The sequence below is a fragment of the Pseudonaja textilis genome, chromosome Z (genome assembly GCF_049901715.1).
Source record: "Pseudonaja textilis isolate UNSWEBS1 chromosome Z, rPseTex1.2, whole genome shotgun sequence".
Classification (NCBI taxonomy): Eukaryota; Metazoa; Chordata; class Lepidosauria; order Squamata; family Elapidae; genus Pseudonaja; species Pseudonaja textilis.
In genome coordinates this window covers 78,334,926-78,351,199 of record NC_142008.1, presented here as the reverse complement: position 1 = coordinate 78,351,199, position 16,274 = coordinate 78,334,926, and the positions used below count along the sequence as shown (strand labels likewise).

Below are 16,274 nucleotides of genomic sequence, written 5' to 3'. Positions count from 1 at the left end.
TCACTCTTCTTATACCATTTCTGCTCTTCCGGTTGCTCACTGTTTAGCACCAGGCTTCTATTTTTAAGATAGAAAATAAATTATTTCTCTTTCCTTCCCTCCCTCTCTCTTATAATGTGACATTGGGTCAATATAGAGGGACCCAAAAGGACCCTCAAAGGATAGCGCAAACTAATAAATATTGCAATGGCTTTTTAGATAGTATTTATTTCATTTAACATATTTAAACAGAGGCAGGCATATATTGTGGAATAATATTCCACTCTGACCATTATCCAGAGTCCGAATCTTGGAATCTAAATGATGTTTCTTGCAACTGAAAAACAGAGATATATCTGTCTTTGGATTTAACTTCAAAGCTTTGATTTGATTCCAGAAAGTTGGTTCAATTTCTATGAGGAACCAAATACAGCATAGCACCTAGTATGTAAATGTGCATTTTGATATATGTTAAAACACACGCACATAGCAAAATCTATGGGATCCAAGTTAATAATGACTGATCAGAAAATGAATCTTGAAATCATACTTGAATGAAAGTGTTCATAGGGTGCATATATGTATTATAAATTTATAATTTTAAACAAAATTTCTAAATCACCTAATCTTTAAAATTATAAAACACCTCAAAATCCTGTATCACAGCACAATACAATTAAATCTAGGAGATTTAATAGGATTATATTTCCTGAAAAATATTTTATCTGGAAATTAAAATCTGGGAAACTTCCATAGGGATGGAGAATGGGTCCAGATAACCATCTTTTTAAAAAACTTCAGACATTATACGGAACTGTTATTATTTGGCACTTTCCCAAAAAGGGACATTATTGAGTGGCCAATAGTTGTTAAGAATTAACAGTATAGAGTACATTTCAGGACAATTGACAAAACTTTCTTGATTTATTATACTGCCTTTCTTAGACAGTTGTTTTTATAATTCATGGATATAATTCAGATTAAGTTGATTATAATTAACTTTCTTGAAATTAATGGGAAACAAATTAAATAAATGATATCTGATTGCCTCATGGAATTGAAAGGTTCACTTTATGAGTATTAGAGTTCTCCCTACTTTGTACCTATCCTTGTATCTATCCAGATGTTTGACTGGCAGAAAATTTACTTTTCCCCCTGTTCATCCTAATCATGCTCCTATAACCTTCAATCAGGCTTGCCACTGGGTGGTGGTGTCCTAATTTTGGATCTGATTTTGGATTTATATTCAGCAAGACCATGGATTTAACCCTCCCTCTTTGATTGTCACCATCCACTAGGGCACCATTTGCCAAATGCATTAAGAAATGGCTATTTCTGTGCCTCTGTTTTATTTGGGGCAACTGTTAACTGATCATTTCCTACACCTTTGCAATACTCTAATTAGGTAAAAGTGTATTGCATCTAAGATATTTTTTTTCCTAGGTAATGAGGAGAATATTTGGATGCATATCGATGCAGCCTATGCTGGGAGTGCTTTCATCTGCCCTGAATTTCGTTATCTTCTCAATGGAGTAGAGGCAAGTCAGAGTCCTATGATTCAGAATGTAATACAATGGGACTATTTAGCTGATGCTTTTACAGTCTTGTAAGACATTGTTTGATATTAATATCAGTGTTCCTAACATACCATCAGTGATTCTTAGCAACTTGACCCACAAATGAAGTTAATTGTTCACAGAAAAACAACAGATTGCTTGGACTTCCACATACCAGAATGCTAGGAAAATAAATCCTACAGTACATGGTATAGGTGCTATACTATCTCTTTGATGCAGATAGAATAATGACAGAGAAGTGCTCTATCTAGGCTACTAATATATCATTCAGCTATAACCAAGATTTAATATGATTTATCCCTAGTTCTTTTCCCATAAGCTCCAGCTATTGTCTTACCAATTAATTGCCTTTAGATTTCTGTTGAATCAGCAAACTGATTGGGGTCTTGGGGCAAGAAAGAGGGTCAACTATACAGGTTATGCACTAATCAGAATTTTGAATTTAAGTCACTTTCAAATAAACAGCCTTAGTATAAATAGGTAATTTTCTAGAACAAGAATACGGGAATGGTCTCCACCAATCCTTGTATTACTTTGGCTGTTTAAGAAGGAATTAACAAGTACTAGGGTAGATGATATATCAATTGTCATCTTACACTGACCCAATCACTCAACCATAACAATATATATTCAATTCTAACAGACACTTGAATGGGCTGTGTAATAAGTGAGGTTGGATTTCCATAGCCCTGAATTCCAGACCCAATCTGCATTCCTTATTGTAGGGTAACATTTGTGAAGCATCCCTCCCTTCTTTTCTCTAACCTTTTTATAAGTGGCTTTGTTTGTGTGTATGTGCATGCGTGTATGTGTGTTTAAGAGCACGGCTATGTGTATGTCTATATATCTGCCATTCTCCATATGCATTATTTTGGTTCATATATTTACATCAGCATAGCCTCTACCAATTACCTAGAATTGTAGCAGTTACAAGAATAATGGCTTTCAAATTTGGCAGGAATGGTATTTCTATTGGTTCTGCTCAAAGACCAGTTAACTGCACTCTATATTTTTTAGTGTTGAAACAAAGAGATTCAGGCTTCATGAGTATCTTTCACACCTGTTTCTTGATCAGGATATACAAGATCTGATAAAAGTGGTACTTTGGTACTCATGATTAATTGGTTCTGGGAGGTGGGATAAGTACCAAAAATGATGAGTACCAAGCAAATTATTGCCATAAGGAATAATGTAATGAATCACAAGGCAATCGACACAGACAAGTTCCAGCTTCTGCGTTGAGTACCAAACTTAGTACTGGCACAAATTTTTGTGCAAAATGTGTTGAGTACAAAATATGATTAATTTCAAAGCAGTTGAATACCAACGTACCACTGTATCCAGAGAATGAAAATGTGGTCTTCTTGTAAAAAAAAAAAAAAAAGACAACTGAAGTATGACTGATAGAGAACAGATAATGAGGGAAATGTGCTCCTTTTCCCTTGACTATTTTTTTGCTAGGACACTTCATCAATAAAGTATTTAACAATTGTTAGAGATTAGCATGCCTATTCCTTTCCAGTGTCCAGGCATTGGTTTCCTGGCAGTGGGAAAATCTTATCCTTTCACACTGTGCTCTCTCCCATACTGGCGAGATATGGCTAAGAGACCTCAGAACAACTGCTGGCTTGTGGAGCCAGGAGGAAGGAGGGTCAGGGGAATCTGTCTCAGTATTACATGTAAACCTTAATATGCATTATTAATATTTAGGTGCCAGGGAACCAGTAGGTTGTTGGGAGATTTATAAAGAAATGCTGAGAAATATGTTTCTCCAGTGGTTTATAATAAAATCCCTCAACTGATTTCTCAGCTAAAACAGGGAGCCAAGATTTAAAGTACTAGATCTTTGTTTGAAAAGAAGCCTGAAAAAGAGACACATGGGAGACAGCTTGCATATGGCGGAGAGAGAAAGAATGATCACACTGTACCCACACTGTACCTTCCTTGCTGTCAGCTAGGCTACTTTAAACATGGATTCACTGCTTTTTTCAAAGAGCCCTACATCCATATTTTTAAACAGTGAAAATGATTCCCTGTCAGAAGAATGGTAAATATATGTTTAAAAGTAGCTCCTCATATAGTATACTTTGGGGTTGACACGGTGAAATAGAATTTCTCCTGTTTTTACATGTTTTTCTAGAGCATCTGTTGGTTATTTTGGGGGCTGGTTAACAAGGACTACTCTCCAATTCTTTTGGGATGCTGCTCAATTCTGGCAGCTTGCTGCCATATCTGGTAGGAGCAATTAATAAGAGGGCCTGGGGGGTGGGTGGACCTGCTCTTTGCCCATTACCCATCTTTCCACAAAACTCTCCTGCCAGATTGGAGAAGGGCCTCTCCTTCATTGTCTTGGTACTAGGCTGTCTCCGAATGCATTGGAGAAGGGCCTCTCCTTCATTGCCTTGGTACTAGGCTGTCTCCGAATGCATGGGCATAGCTTTCTATTAAAACTTGCTGTTTCCCCTATCTCATGTTAGGGAAGAGATTGGTGATTGATATCCTTACTGGTGAGTAACCTTTCCCTTTCCCTACCTATTCCTCATCCTCTCCAGCTCCAGGGCGCAGCAGAAGAGTTGTTTGAAAAGTTATGTGTGTGCCTGACTGAGAGATTATCTAATGAGAGCTATGCTACATTGAAATGCCCCTTTTAGCTAATAGACAAAAGAATCCTTTGTGAGTAGCAGTACAGAACCCTTAAATGTTTCTGTCTTTTTTGCCAGCCCTGTTGGACTAGCCCTGATCCTAAAGGAACCATAAATAATCAAGCACACCTTTGGGCCTTTTGCTTGAATAAAGTAAAATAGAAATGAAACCAACCAATAAAGTTCCTTTGATGTTCCCTCTATTCAAAAGAAACCGCAAAAATGACTTCCAGTTTGGGTCTCTTCAGAGACAGACTGAAATCCACGATCGTGCGTGGTTTCGATCTGTGCTCACCACTGGAGCTCCCCGATCCTTTGGATTCGGGGCTGAAGCCACCCCCTAGAGGTGGTGAAGAGGGGGGAGATTGCTAGCCGAGTGGAGGGGAGCTGCATCTCTCCTCCTTTGCTGGTCTAAACTCCCTTCCCCGAAGGCGGTTGCAGCAGTGGGTTAGAAATGGCCACCTCAAAGAAGAACCTGACTAGATAAGATTGTGCAGGAGGAAGACAAAGAGAAAAGCGGGACAGACCAGGCTAAACAACAGAGAACATCTAAGCAAGGTACCCTGAATCTAAAAGTGCCTAGAGGGTTACTTCTAGGTACAATAAGATTTAAAAGTGTTGCACTTCGATTGGCAATCATAGGGGGAATTTTGCTTCTTAAGAACGTTGGAAGAAAACATGAAATTGTAAACAAGACAGACGAAAGTATAAATACAATGAATAAAAAGATATAGAAATTTAGCTAAAAGAAATACAATTGAATAAGAAGAAAATGAGATAACCATAAAAGAAAATTAAGATAAGTAAAGGAAGAAATAGTGAGAAGTTGGAAAAAGAGTAATAAGATATGAAGTTGAATACATAAGATGATTATGCATATGAAATTGTGTTGGTATGAAAATGTGGAACCATGTTTATTTGTTTTGTTAAAACTCAATAAAACTTTATTAAAAAAGAAAGAAACAGCAAAAATGAAGCGATGGGCAAGGCTGGCTTTCCTTTTTGAATAGCCCTACAGCTGTAGATTGAACTGTCAATTTATTTAAAATAAATAATTCCATTTAATTATCACCTTTCTTACCTGCATTTATTTGAAAATCGAGGCAGAAAAGTTCTTGCTTTGTTTCTTCAGTTCACAACAGAGCATGGGTGGGAAGAATTTATTTAACAGTCTGTGTATAATATTTTTCTTTTATATTCTTCCCCCTTTTCAATAATGCCTAGCTACTTTCCCTGTGTTTCCTTAGATAAGGGCAATGCAATTTCCTGGGCCTCTCTTCAGCTGTCAGATAAATTCTATGTCAACAGAAGAAAAAACAATCTTTGGAGAAGGTCAGTGCCTACTGGCTACGGACTAATAAAAAAAAGGAGGGGGAAAGCTACACTGTAAAGCATCTCCTCTTTTCATTTTATCAGCAAACAAAGCCCACTGTAATTTCCTGGGTAGGTTTTATTGGTTTTGGAAGGAAATGAATCATCACTTGCAGGGCAATATAGCATTTTTCAGGGTAGCAACCATTCAATAAGTGTGAATAAATTTCCTTCTTCTACTAATTTGCTCAATGTTTCTATCAGATAAGTTAAAGCATTTGTTCTACATAAAAGAGCAGTAACCGGATGGAAAAACTGTTAAGATGCAGAGAAAGTCTAGTATTCCCAAACTTTTCTTTTCAACTGGGTCATTTCATGAGGTCTTTTGCCACTTCATTGGGATGAAATGGGGATAGTGTTTAGAATATGACAATTCACATATCATTAGCAGGCGTTTAAATTTGGACAATAAAATTAAGTAATTTTGTCAAATTAATCCAAGAATAATAATCTTTATTAATTGTGTGGAAAAAAGCCAATTAGGTATAGCAATTAGGATACCCAGCTAACCAGGAGATCTAATCCTTCTTTGGGTATTTGGGTGATCTTGGGCTTGTCATTCTCTTTCAGCCCTAGGAAGCAGGCACTGGCAAACCATTTCCGAAAATATTGCTAAGAAAAATGCAGGGAATCATTCAGGCAGCTGGTATAACACTGACACAAAGACACCCAAAAAAAGAAGAAAAGGAAATAAACTTTGATATTCTTAGCATCCCTTTACAAGCAGTGCTTGTTCAACATACATGAGGGTGGGGTAGACATATAGTCACATGAAAAAATACATCCTCATTGAGTTTTATCACTTAACAGAATAACAAAGATGTAAGGGACCTTGGAGGTCTAATCCAACCCCCTGCTCAAGCATGAGATCCCATAACACTTCAGACAAGTGGCTGTCCATTCTCTTCTTAAAAGTCTCCAGTGATGGAGCATCCACCACTTCTGAAGGCAAGTTGTTCCATTGGTTGATTGATTTCAACGTTAGGAAATTTTCTTTAGTTCTAGGGATGCTTCTCTTCTTGATTATTTTTTGACATTTGTTACCAGTCTTACTTCATTCTGAACTGTAGCTTTTCTGACTTCATCTTTACATATTCAAGCTACTTGTTGGTATACTATGTTAATTATGTGCCTTTCCTTTTTTTATATACTTATACTTTTTGTCTTTTGGTTTGTCACAGAGTTCTTTGGGTAACTATGCTGGTTTCTTCTGGATTTCTTATTTTTCGTGGGTTAAGCTGGACTGGGCTTTTATAAAATTATACGTTTATAATTTTCAGAGTTTCCCAAGCTTTTTGAATTGTTTTCCCTTTTAAAAATTTCATCCATGGAATCCTCCCCAAACTCTAAGTTTGTTAAAATCAGATCTTTTAAAGTCTAAGATATTGGTTTTTATTATGTTTTATTGTTTGTACTTGCATTATATTAAATTTCAATATGACATGGTCATCTCTCCCAAAATTCTGGCAAACTCCCCTCCTCCCCAATCACTTCTTCTCTGTTACTAACAATTAAATCCAGTATATCTGGTCCTCTAGAACTTTTTCCACCTTTTGGATGACAAAAGTGTCAGCTAGGTTGGTCGAGAACCTGTTAAAACTCCTATTTGATGCAGCTTTTGTCTCCCAGTTGATGTCAGGGTAGTTAAAGTCCTCCATTGTTACTATGGTGTTCAGCCATATTTTTGTTCACTCATTAGAAAAAAGTTTATCTATTGTATTGCTTCTGCTTGATTGGGTTGCTTGTAGTATAAATGTATGGCCACATCATTCTTTATATTGAACCATGTGCATTCTAGGAGGCTTTGATTCTAGTTTTTCTGCATTTCTGTAGAGATATAGTGCTTTTTTTGCATATAATGTAACTCTACCTCCTCTTTTGTTAGGTCTGGGGTTTGTATCCTTCCATCAGTACATTTAAGTCATGAGTTTCAGTAATGGTAACTATATCATACTTGCCCATATTTATTAATACTTGATGTTCAACTTATTTGTTCCCCAAACTTTGACCATTTTGACTCCTTTAAAGCTGACTTGGGTATGTTTCCTATATCTCCTCCTTTTTATCTGAGTTTTTCTTCCTTCCCATCACTCCTTATCCCATTGTTTGATTGGTTGTCTTGAGGTTTATGTTTGGGAATCCTAAGGATTGGTCACCTTCCTCCCTCAGTTTTAGTTTAAAGCCCTTCTAATAAGTTGTGTCAGCCATTTTAGTTTACTTTATTGTCATTGCACCTCATACAACAAAATCAAACACCATCTTCAGTGCACATTGAAAATAAAACACAAACACACATCCTTCACCCTCCACACATTGAACTGAAATCTCCTGACACTGAATCAACACTGCACTATACAGTAGAATTCAAAAGAGCTACTGCCCTGGAATAGAAACTGTTTTTCAGCCTATTTGTCCTTGTTTTTATTATTCTGTAATGTCTGCCAGATGGTAATAGTTCAAAAAAAAAAAAGGGTGGCCAGGATGAGATGGATCTTTAAGAATGTTTTGAACTTTCTTAAGGCAGCGCGAGCTATAAAGCTCTTCCAAAGAAGGGAGAGGGCAACTAATGATCTTCTGAACAATGATGTTAACCCTCTGGAGTGCTTTCCTATCTGCCACTGTGCAATTGGCAAACCATACAGAGGTGCAGTAAGTTAAGATACTCTATATGGTGCAACAGTAGAAAGTCACCAGCAGTTTTTCATTCAGTTGTTGTTTTCTGAGAAGTCTCAGGTAGCATAATCTCTGCTGGGCCCTTTTGACCAGTGCTGCAATGTGAACACCCCAGATCAGGTGTTCTTTTATGGTAACACCCAGAAACTTAAAACTGGCCACTTGCTCCACTAGGTCTCCCTTGATAAGCAAGGGCTGGATGTCTGTTCTGTTCTTCCTATAGACAACTATAAGCTCCTTGGTCCTATTGGTGTTGAGGACCAAGTTATTGTCTCAATACATTTTCTCTGATTCTTAAGAGGTGCAGCCTATCCTTTGCCTAAAGTCCTTCATGTAGGTAATTCACGTACCTGTACATAGGTAATGCAGACCATTATTACAGTCTTCATTATTTTTATGCGTAACTCAAGATGGTGAACATATTTACTAATCCTTCCTTCACCTATTTTCCCCACAACAGTGGGTGATTTGAGTTGGAAATTCAAAGAGGTCTTTAAACATACCAATATTTGTCACATTTTAAAGAATGACATTCTGGAAATTATTTCAGGACATCTTATAATAGTTGGTCTGCTTTCTTTTTTGTAGTATGCAGATTCATTCAACTTCAACCCTCATAAGTGGCTCCTAATCAACTTTGATTGTTCTACTATGTGGTAAGAAGGAAATATAAGAATTATTAACAGTGTTATCACATGACATTTCTCTATAAAGGAATATGGCAGGAGGCAGACTTAACTGGAGTATCTGTGTACCATTACTCTAATTTACTCTACTGATCCTACCAATTGATTGCTCCTTCTTAGTTCCTTAAGTTAAAAGTGACTCAACAAAGTTTAAAATAAGCTGAATATCATTCAGTGCAGTCCAAGATCCCTTAGTTGCCTCTTCTTAAGAAGGAATTACATGAATTCAAACTCTTTCTTCCTAGAAAAGCAAGCCAGATTATTATGATGAAAAAAAAACCCACAGAAAGAATTTCCACAATTTGTTGATATCTTCCTTTGACATAAGGAATCAAGCAAACATAAGATGGTATGCATTCCATTCTGGCTCATTCATGATAAACAATGCCTTGTGCAGAAAGAATTACAGTTTTTGGCAGAAATCCCCCACTCACTGTGTTAAACCAGATTTTATATGATGTCTTACTCTATCCCCAGAATGTACTAGAAATTTGAAAGGAAAACATGCAAAATTTATGTTACAGAGTATTTGTTAGTGGCTAGGATGTAATGTCATATTTAGATTTATTAAATTAAATATTTATCAGAGAAGGAGTTTGTACACTTACTTGACTTCAACACTGATTAATTCATTAATCTTTGTAGTCAATTCTTTTTATTTTATAGAATTGTAGACTTGGAAAGGATCCTAGAAATTACCTAATGCAACCCTAATTAATTAAAGAGAGATTAAAATTTAATCTCCAGTTAACACTTCTCCATTTATTAATCTGAATTTATTTAAATTTATATCTCTATTTCTAGCTTTCATAGAAATAGATAAACTTTTAAGTAAAGCAATGACTGTCTATATTCAATATCTGTGCAGGGTGAAGAAGAGATTGGATTTAACATGTGCCTTTAAAATAGATCCTGTTTACTTGAAGCATGATCATGATGAATCTGGTAAACTGCCATTAAATAATAATAATTTATTTTTTCTTAATGTAAATAATCTTGTCCAGTTTCTGCATGATGAAGTTAAGTAAGAGAATAAGAGTTAACAAGATTCACAATATCTCCCTATTCTTTGTTTGATTTCTCTCACTTGAACATCATTTTTGAGAGAGGTACTGAATTGCATTGTCACTGAATTTTGAAGTTTGCGCTCAATTTCCTTTTTGAATAATCAAAGGAATGGGCATATTGTGGAATGTAGCATATTGTCAAGATATTTGAAAAGCATGCTAGACTATGGTGGAAACACAAAATGGTGTTTTAGGCTCAGCTTATCTGCAGTTATATAAAAACAAGATTAAAATCTGAACAAAAAACTGAGCTAAAGAGCCATACAAATATTTGTTCAGATTTTTCTAATGTAGTTAGTAAAGATTATTTTCTAAGCTTTGAACTTTCTGAAAGATGTTTATTCAGAAAAATAACAGAGTTGGAAGGGATTTTGGAGTCTTCTAGTTCAACCCTGCTCAAGCAGGAAACTCTATACTATGTCAGACAAATTGCTGTTAAAAACTTCCAGTGATGCAGCTTCTGAAGTCAAGCCATTCCATTCCAAGGAGAACTTCCTGATACTGAGAACAATTAATCAATGGATTAATGGAGCAATGGATTAATTGTTTCCACTGTCAGGAATTTTCTCCTTAATTCTAGATTGAATTTCTCTTTGATAAGTTTCCACCCATTGTCCCTTGTCCTGCCTTCAGGTGTTTTGGAGAATAAGCTAGCACCCTCTTCTTTGTGGCAGCCCCTCAAATATTGGAACACTGCTATTATGTTACCTCTAATCCTTCTTTTCATTAAATTAGACATACTCATATATTGAATTCCAATATGATATTTCCTAAATTTCCTGCAACTTCAGCCCCCTCTATCATTTCCTCTCTATTTGTAAGAATTAAATCCAGTACAGTTGACCTTCCGATTTCCTCCTCTACCTTTTGGACAACAAACTTATTTGTCAGGAACTTGTTTAATATCCCTAAGGTCTTTCATGCACACCTTAGCTAACTGATTAGCAAAAAGTCCATCTATTTCCTCTACTTGGTTGATAGCATATACCTGTTAAGCATATACCTGTTAAGCATATACCTTGCTTATAGCATATACCTGTGACAATGTCAATCCTTTTTCCTTTTATCTTAACTCAAGTGTATTCAAGATTTTTATCCTTTGTTGTTGTTGTTTTGCATTTCTAGAAGTGTAGTTATTTCTTAAATATAATGCAACTCACCCTCCTCTTTTGTTAGATCTGTTTCTTTTGAACAATTTAAATTCTTCTAACAGTAGGTTCTAGTCATCGGTTGCATCCCACCATATCTCAGTAATAACTACTGTCATGTACTAGGACTTCAAGTTTCCCCTGTTTGTTCCTCATACTTTTAGCATTAGTGTATAGGAATCTGAACCTTTTTGACTCACCTTGCGTATGCTTTCTACATTTCCTTCTTATATTTCTGTTTCTTTTCTTCCCCAGAACTCTTTATCTCATTCTTTACAATATCTTGAGGTTTACACTTGAGTCCTAAAAATTAGTTTTCCTTCTTTTCCAATTTTAATTTAAAGTGCTTCAAATAAGCCAAGCTAGTTATTTCCCAAGCACATTTTTCCTGATCCGTGTGAGGTGTACCTTATATTCTGCCAGAAGCCTTTATAGGTAATGCAGACCATGGTCTAGGGAGCCAAAGTTCTCTCAGTGGCACCACCCATTAAGGCAGAGGTTTACTTCTAAAATTCTCCATTCCCTTATTGATGTTGACCTTCCATTTGAAGAACAGATGGACATTTGTGCTCCTTACTCTTTGGATTTCATGCCTAGCTGCTCATAATAGATTGATATTGTTTTCAGGCTCTTTGTTGTATCTTTCATCCCCACATAAAAGACGAAGAAGGAATAATCATTGTGGGATTAATTATTTTAGTAAACCACTCATCACATCTTTAATCTTTGCTTCATTGTCCGATTTACAAGTTGCTGATTCCATTCCTCAGAGAAGTGAGTCTTCTATCAGCTACATGTGCCTATTTTTTCTTGGGGAAGTCTGGTCTCTACTTTTCTTCTTATCATCAGTACACTTGATGATGTCCCTTCTCCAGATGTTTGCACCAGAGGTAGTATTCAGCACGGTCTAACCAGTTCTGGAGAACCAGTAGCGGAAATTTTGAGTAGTTTTAGTTTACTTTATTGTCATTGCACCTCGTACAACGAAATCAAACACTATCTTCGGTGCACATAATGACCACGACCATAAAAATAAACACAAACACACATCCTTTACACTTCACACATTGAACCGGAAACCCCTGACACCACACCAACACTGCATTATACAGCAGATTTAAAAAGAGCTACTGCCCTGGGATAGAAATTGTTTTTTCAGCCTATTTGTCCTTGTTTTTATTATTCCGTACCATCTGCCAGATGGTAATAGTTCAAAAAAGGGGTGCCCAGGATGAGATGGATCTTTAAGAATGTTTTGAACTTTCTTAAGGCAGCGTGAGCTATAAAGCTCTTCCAAAGAGGGGAGAGGGCAACCAATGATCTTCTGGGCAATGACATTAACCCTCTGGAGTGCTTTCCTATCTACCACTGTGTAATTGGCAAACCATACAGAGGTGCAGTATATTAAAATGCCCTCTATGGTGCAGTGGTAGAAAGTCACCAGCAGTTTTTCATTCAGTTAGAGTAGTTCAGAGAACTGGCAAATATCACCTCTGACTGGAGATTTTACAGTATCCTTCCCCTGCCACATCCACCAAGCCATGCTCATGGAACTAGTAGTAAAATTTTTTGAATCCCAACACTGGTCTGCACACTTTCTTCCAGGGAGAGGGTGGGAAATCAATTGCTCAACTCCAGTGGGATTGGATTGGACTGGACTGAGCAGATCTTGTTTTCAGCTTTTCCAACCCCTACATGTAATATGTTAACCATTGGTCTATCTCTAAAAGTTCATTTTTTTCTGGTATGCATTTGTTCTTAACTGTGTTGAGTTTGGATACAATCTTCTTCCTTTAGTTTCTCACTTTGTTGTTTGAGTTTCAGATTTGCCTCTTATCTTTCACTTTTACTTTGACCATTAACATGCAGAATATAGTGAGTCTTTGAAAGGCAATCTGTTTATACTATGTAGTTTCACAATGGCCAAGCAATTAATTGTGTTCCAGAAGCAGAAAAAATACTCCTTATTTTATGTTAATTGATATTCTAACATTCAAGTTTTTATTTACTACCTAGCCATTACCATATGGCTTTTAGCATCGAAAAGATACTCTTTTATATCCTATATACAGCATGTGCAACTTTAATTAAGTTCATATGGACTAAAGAGAAATAAGACTGAAGTTTATAATTATAGTGACTAAGAGTAGACTACATTATGCTGATCAGCTTCTTTTCAAGAGGTTACTAGTGTATCATTAGCCACATGGTGTGTTACAAAACATGCAATTAGTTATCCATCAGCAATTCCCTCCAGCTTTGCTCTTGCCCTGCAACTATTAAATCAATACTTAGTGAGATAGACTAGTAAGCTTTTCAGCTGCTTATCTGGTGTTGTGGTTCAATTCTTTCTGAAATCTACTTGGTTCATTGAGATGAAATATGTACTCTCAATTCTGTATATCTGATGATATTCTGAGGAAATTGGTGTTTTATAAATACATAAATAGGAATATTAACCACACTATTTGAATCTTGATATTAATTTGTAAAAATGTATTCCAATCGCACATTTGCTATATTAACGGGAACAAAAAGGCTGGAACATATGGTAAATAAATAGGACAGACAGAATTTTCCCACTAGCATACTCTTCCCTGCTGTAGCCCCTAAATTCAGTTTAATCCAAGGGTCTTCAAACTTGGTAAGTTAAAGACTTGTGAACTTCAACTCCCAGAATTCCTGAACTAACATGACTGGAGGAGGAATTCTGGGAGTTAAGTTTTAAAGCTGCAACATTTGAAGACTCCTGGTTTAATAGGTCAATGCCTAGTATTATTAGGAACAATGTTATCTTTCCTACATTGGACTGGAAAACTGTTTTTAGAAAGCTATTGGGAACTATAAGTAAATATAGTATTATTGGCAGCTTTTAAAAAACATAAAAATATTTTTGAATTATGTACTGGAAATGATATAGATTCATTGGGAATAAATTTATTTTCGGATATGTTATGTAGTTTGGCTTGTGTCAAATCAAAACTAGTAGAAGAAAATATATTTGAAAAGGTTGGATGAAATTGAGTGTACCATTTCCATCCCTCTGAAATTTTAGAATTTTATACCGACTTTATTTACTAACCACTAATTTGGCACTTAGAGTACTTGCTGGAAATCAGTTTGAGATAGCTTTTAAAAAGTGAAGAGAGTCATTCTCATAAATACATTAGTTCATTGGATTACTAGAAATTAATTCATTGGATTATATCTAGCTGTACAATATCCATCTACCATAGAATGGCATCCAATAACAGTTGTTTTTTTTCCTGTCTTTCCCTCATATCCCCATATACAGTTTGAAGAAGTGAAAGTCAGACACAAGTGACTATGAAGAAAGAGGTGGTGGTGGGAAATTGTATAGGTGTAAAAACAAAGATCCATTCATCCTACATTCAGTGTAACCCATTGTATATATTTCTACCTTTACAATGCACCTTGAAAGGAATTAATTCTCAAGTGGCTGCTTGGGAGTAAGAGATTTCTGTTAGAAGGATGTTGCTGTCTGTACACCTGAGAAACACACCGTAACTTACTTGCTCCCGTGTTTTGAGTCTAAAGGATTCAATATTTTCAGAATTATTTTCCAATATCTATCAGAGAAGAGAGGGTTGACTTACTATCCGAAACATCTGAAGACAGGACAAGAAGTAATGGATGGAAGATTATGAAAGAGGGATGCAACCTAGAATTAAGGAAACATTTCCCAACAGTGAGAATAATTGATCAGTGGAATGGCTTGCCTCCAGATATCATGGGTGCTACATAGCTAGAAGTTTTCAAGAAGAGATTTTTGAAAACTTTTGATATAGGCTCTCCTACTCAAGCAGTGGGTTGGACTAGAAGACCCTCAATTCTAACTCTATTATTTCCAACTCTATTATTCTGTATTCTAAATATATTGCATGTGATTGCAATAGGCCAATAGGCCTACTAATAGAACTGAGCTTCTATTGAGTGAGGGATTATACAAATTGTCTAGAGAAATATAATGCTGGAATTATATTGAATATCAAATAAAATAAAGTATATAACTGGATAATTCCTTAATTTGCTTGTTGAAATATTTTAAATACTTAAAATATTTAAGTATTTTAAATTTTGGATAGCTCTGTTCAGTTGTAGTAGAAGGAAATTTTCTGAAATATTCACAATAGCTTCAATTATGCAGAAAATTTGGCATGGCAGCTTATTTATTTGTGTGTAGTATTTCTGGATTTTCTATGCATGTATACATTTCTACGCATGCATACAGTCTGATTTGCACTTTGTACCAAATATATACTCAGTCAAATTACAACTGTATTATACAGGTGCATTTTTCATTGAAGCTCAGGTATATTTGCCATATTTGGAATATATAGATTAGGCTACCTGAGGTATCATAAGGCAAAATTATGAATTCTTACTTACAATAATATTGAATTCTTTTTCTTTCACCCATCCCCAACTCTTTACAGGATGCATTACAGATTACAGGGTAAGTACTCTATGGATTGTATGGATGGATACAATCAAAACTTTGCTCTTCAGGTATTGGAAAGACTAGAGAAAAGATGCCTGAGACAAGAACACAGTTGTTGAAGGATACATTTTGCCTGGGTTCTCTATATCCTGCCTGTTGTTTTGTGTCCTACACAATTTCAGCTTGACAGAGCATCTGCTTTTTCAGATTCTTCATCCTCCCTTATTATTCTAATTTTATTTATTAAGAAGTCTGACAATGTTTAATCTATAGTTCATCTTGATGACAATTCTATTCTGAATAAGAAATACTTTGTGTTTTATTCTACAGCACTGGCAGATTCCTTTAGGTAGAAGATTCCGTTCTCTGAAAATGTGGTTTGTGTTCCGAATGTATGGTGTGAGTGGATTACAAGAATACATCCGCAAGGTGAAGATATTTTGTTTTACTAATAAAAGAAATGGGGCAGGAAGAAAAATGTATTTAGTTCACAGATTATCTAAAATTAATTTAATACAGACTCCAAATGTAATATGTTCATCAAAACCAGTTATATGTTGATATTTATAATTTCTGAATTTTGAGATGCAGTTTTATAAACATGCATACAAAGATGCAATTTTTGTGGAAAAATACAGATAGTTTTCAACTTACAATCAGTTGCTTGAA

The 16,274-nt window shown here is 35.7% G+C and overlaps 1 protein-coding gene across 4 annotated transcripts in view; it reads left to right on the top strand.

The window, feature by feature from the left end:
• The window catches only part of DDC (dopa decarboxylase), a 104,141-nt gene that overhangs the window by 71,823 nt on the left and 16,044 nt on the right, over positions 1 to 16,274 (top strand). For all 4 annotated transcript variants that reach the window (XM_026702337.2, XM_087916083.1, XM_087916080.1 and 1 more), the window contains exons 8-12: positions 1,423 to 1,517; positions 8,831 to 8,898; positions 9,797 to 9,873; positions 15,601 to 15,620; positions 15,936 to 16,034. In XM_026702337.2, the coding sequence (XP_026558122.1) occupies positions 1,423 to 1,517; positions 8,831 to 8,898; positions 9,797 to 9,873; positions 15,601 to 15,620; positions 15,936 to 16,034 (359 nt within the window). The remainder of the gene's footprint in view (positions 1 to 1,422; positions 1,518 to 8,830; positions 8,899 to 9,796; positions 9,874 to 15,600; positions 15,621 to 15,935; positions 16,035 to 16,274) is intronic.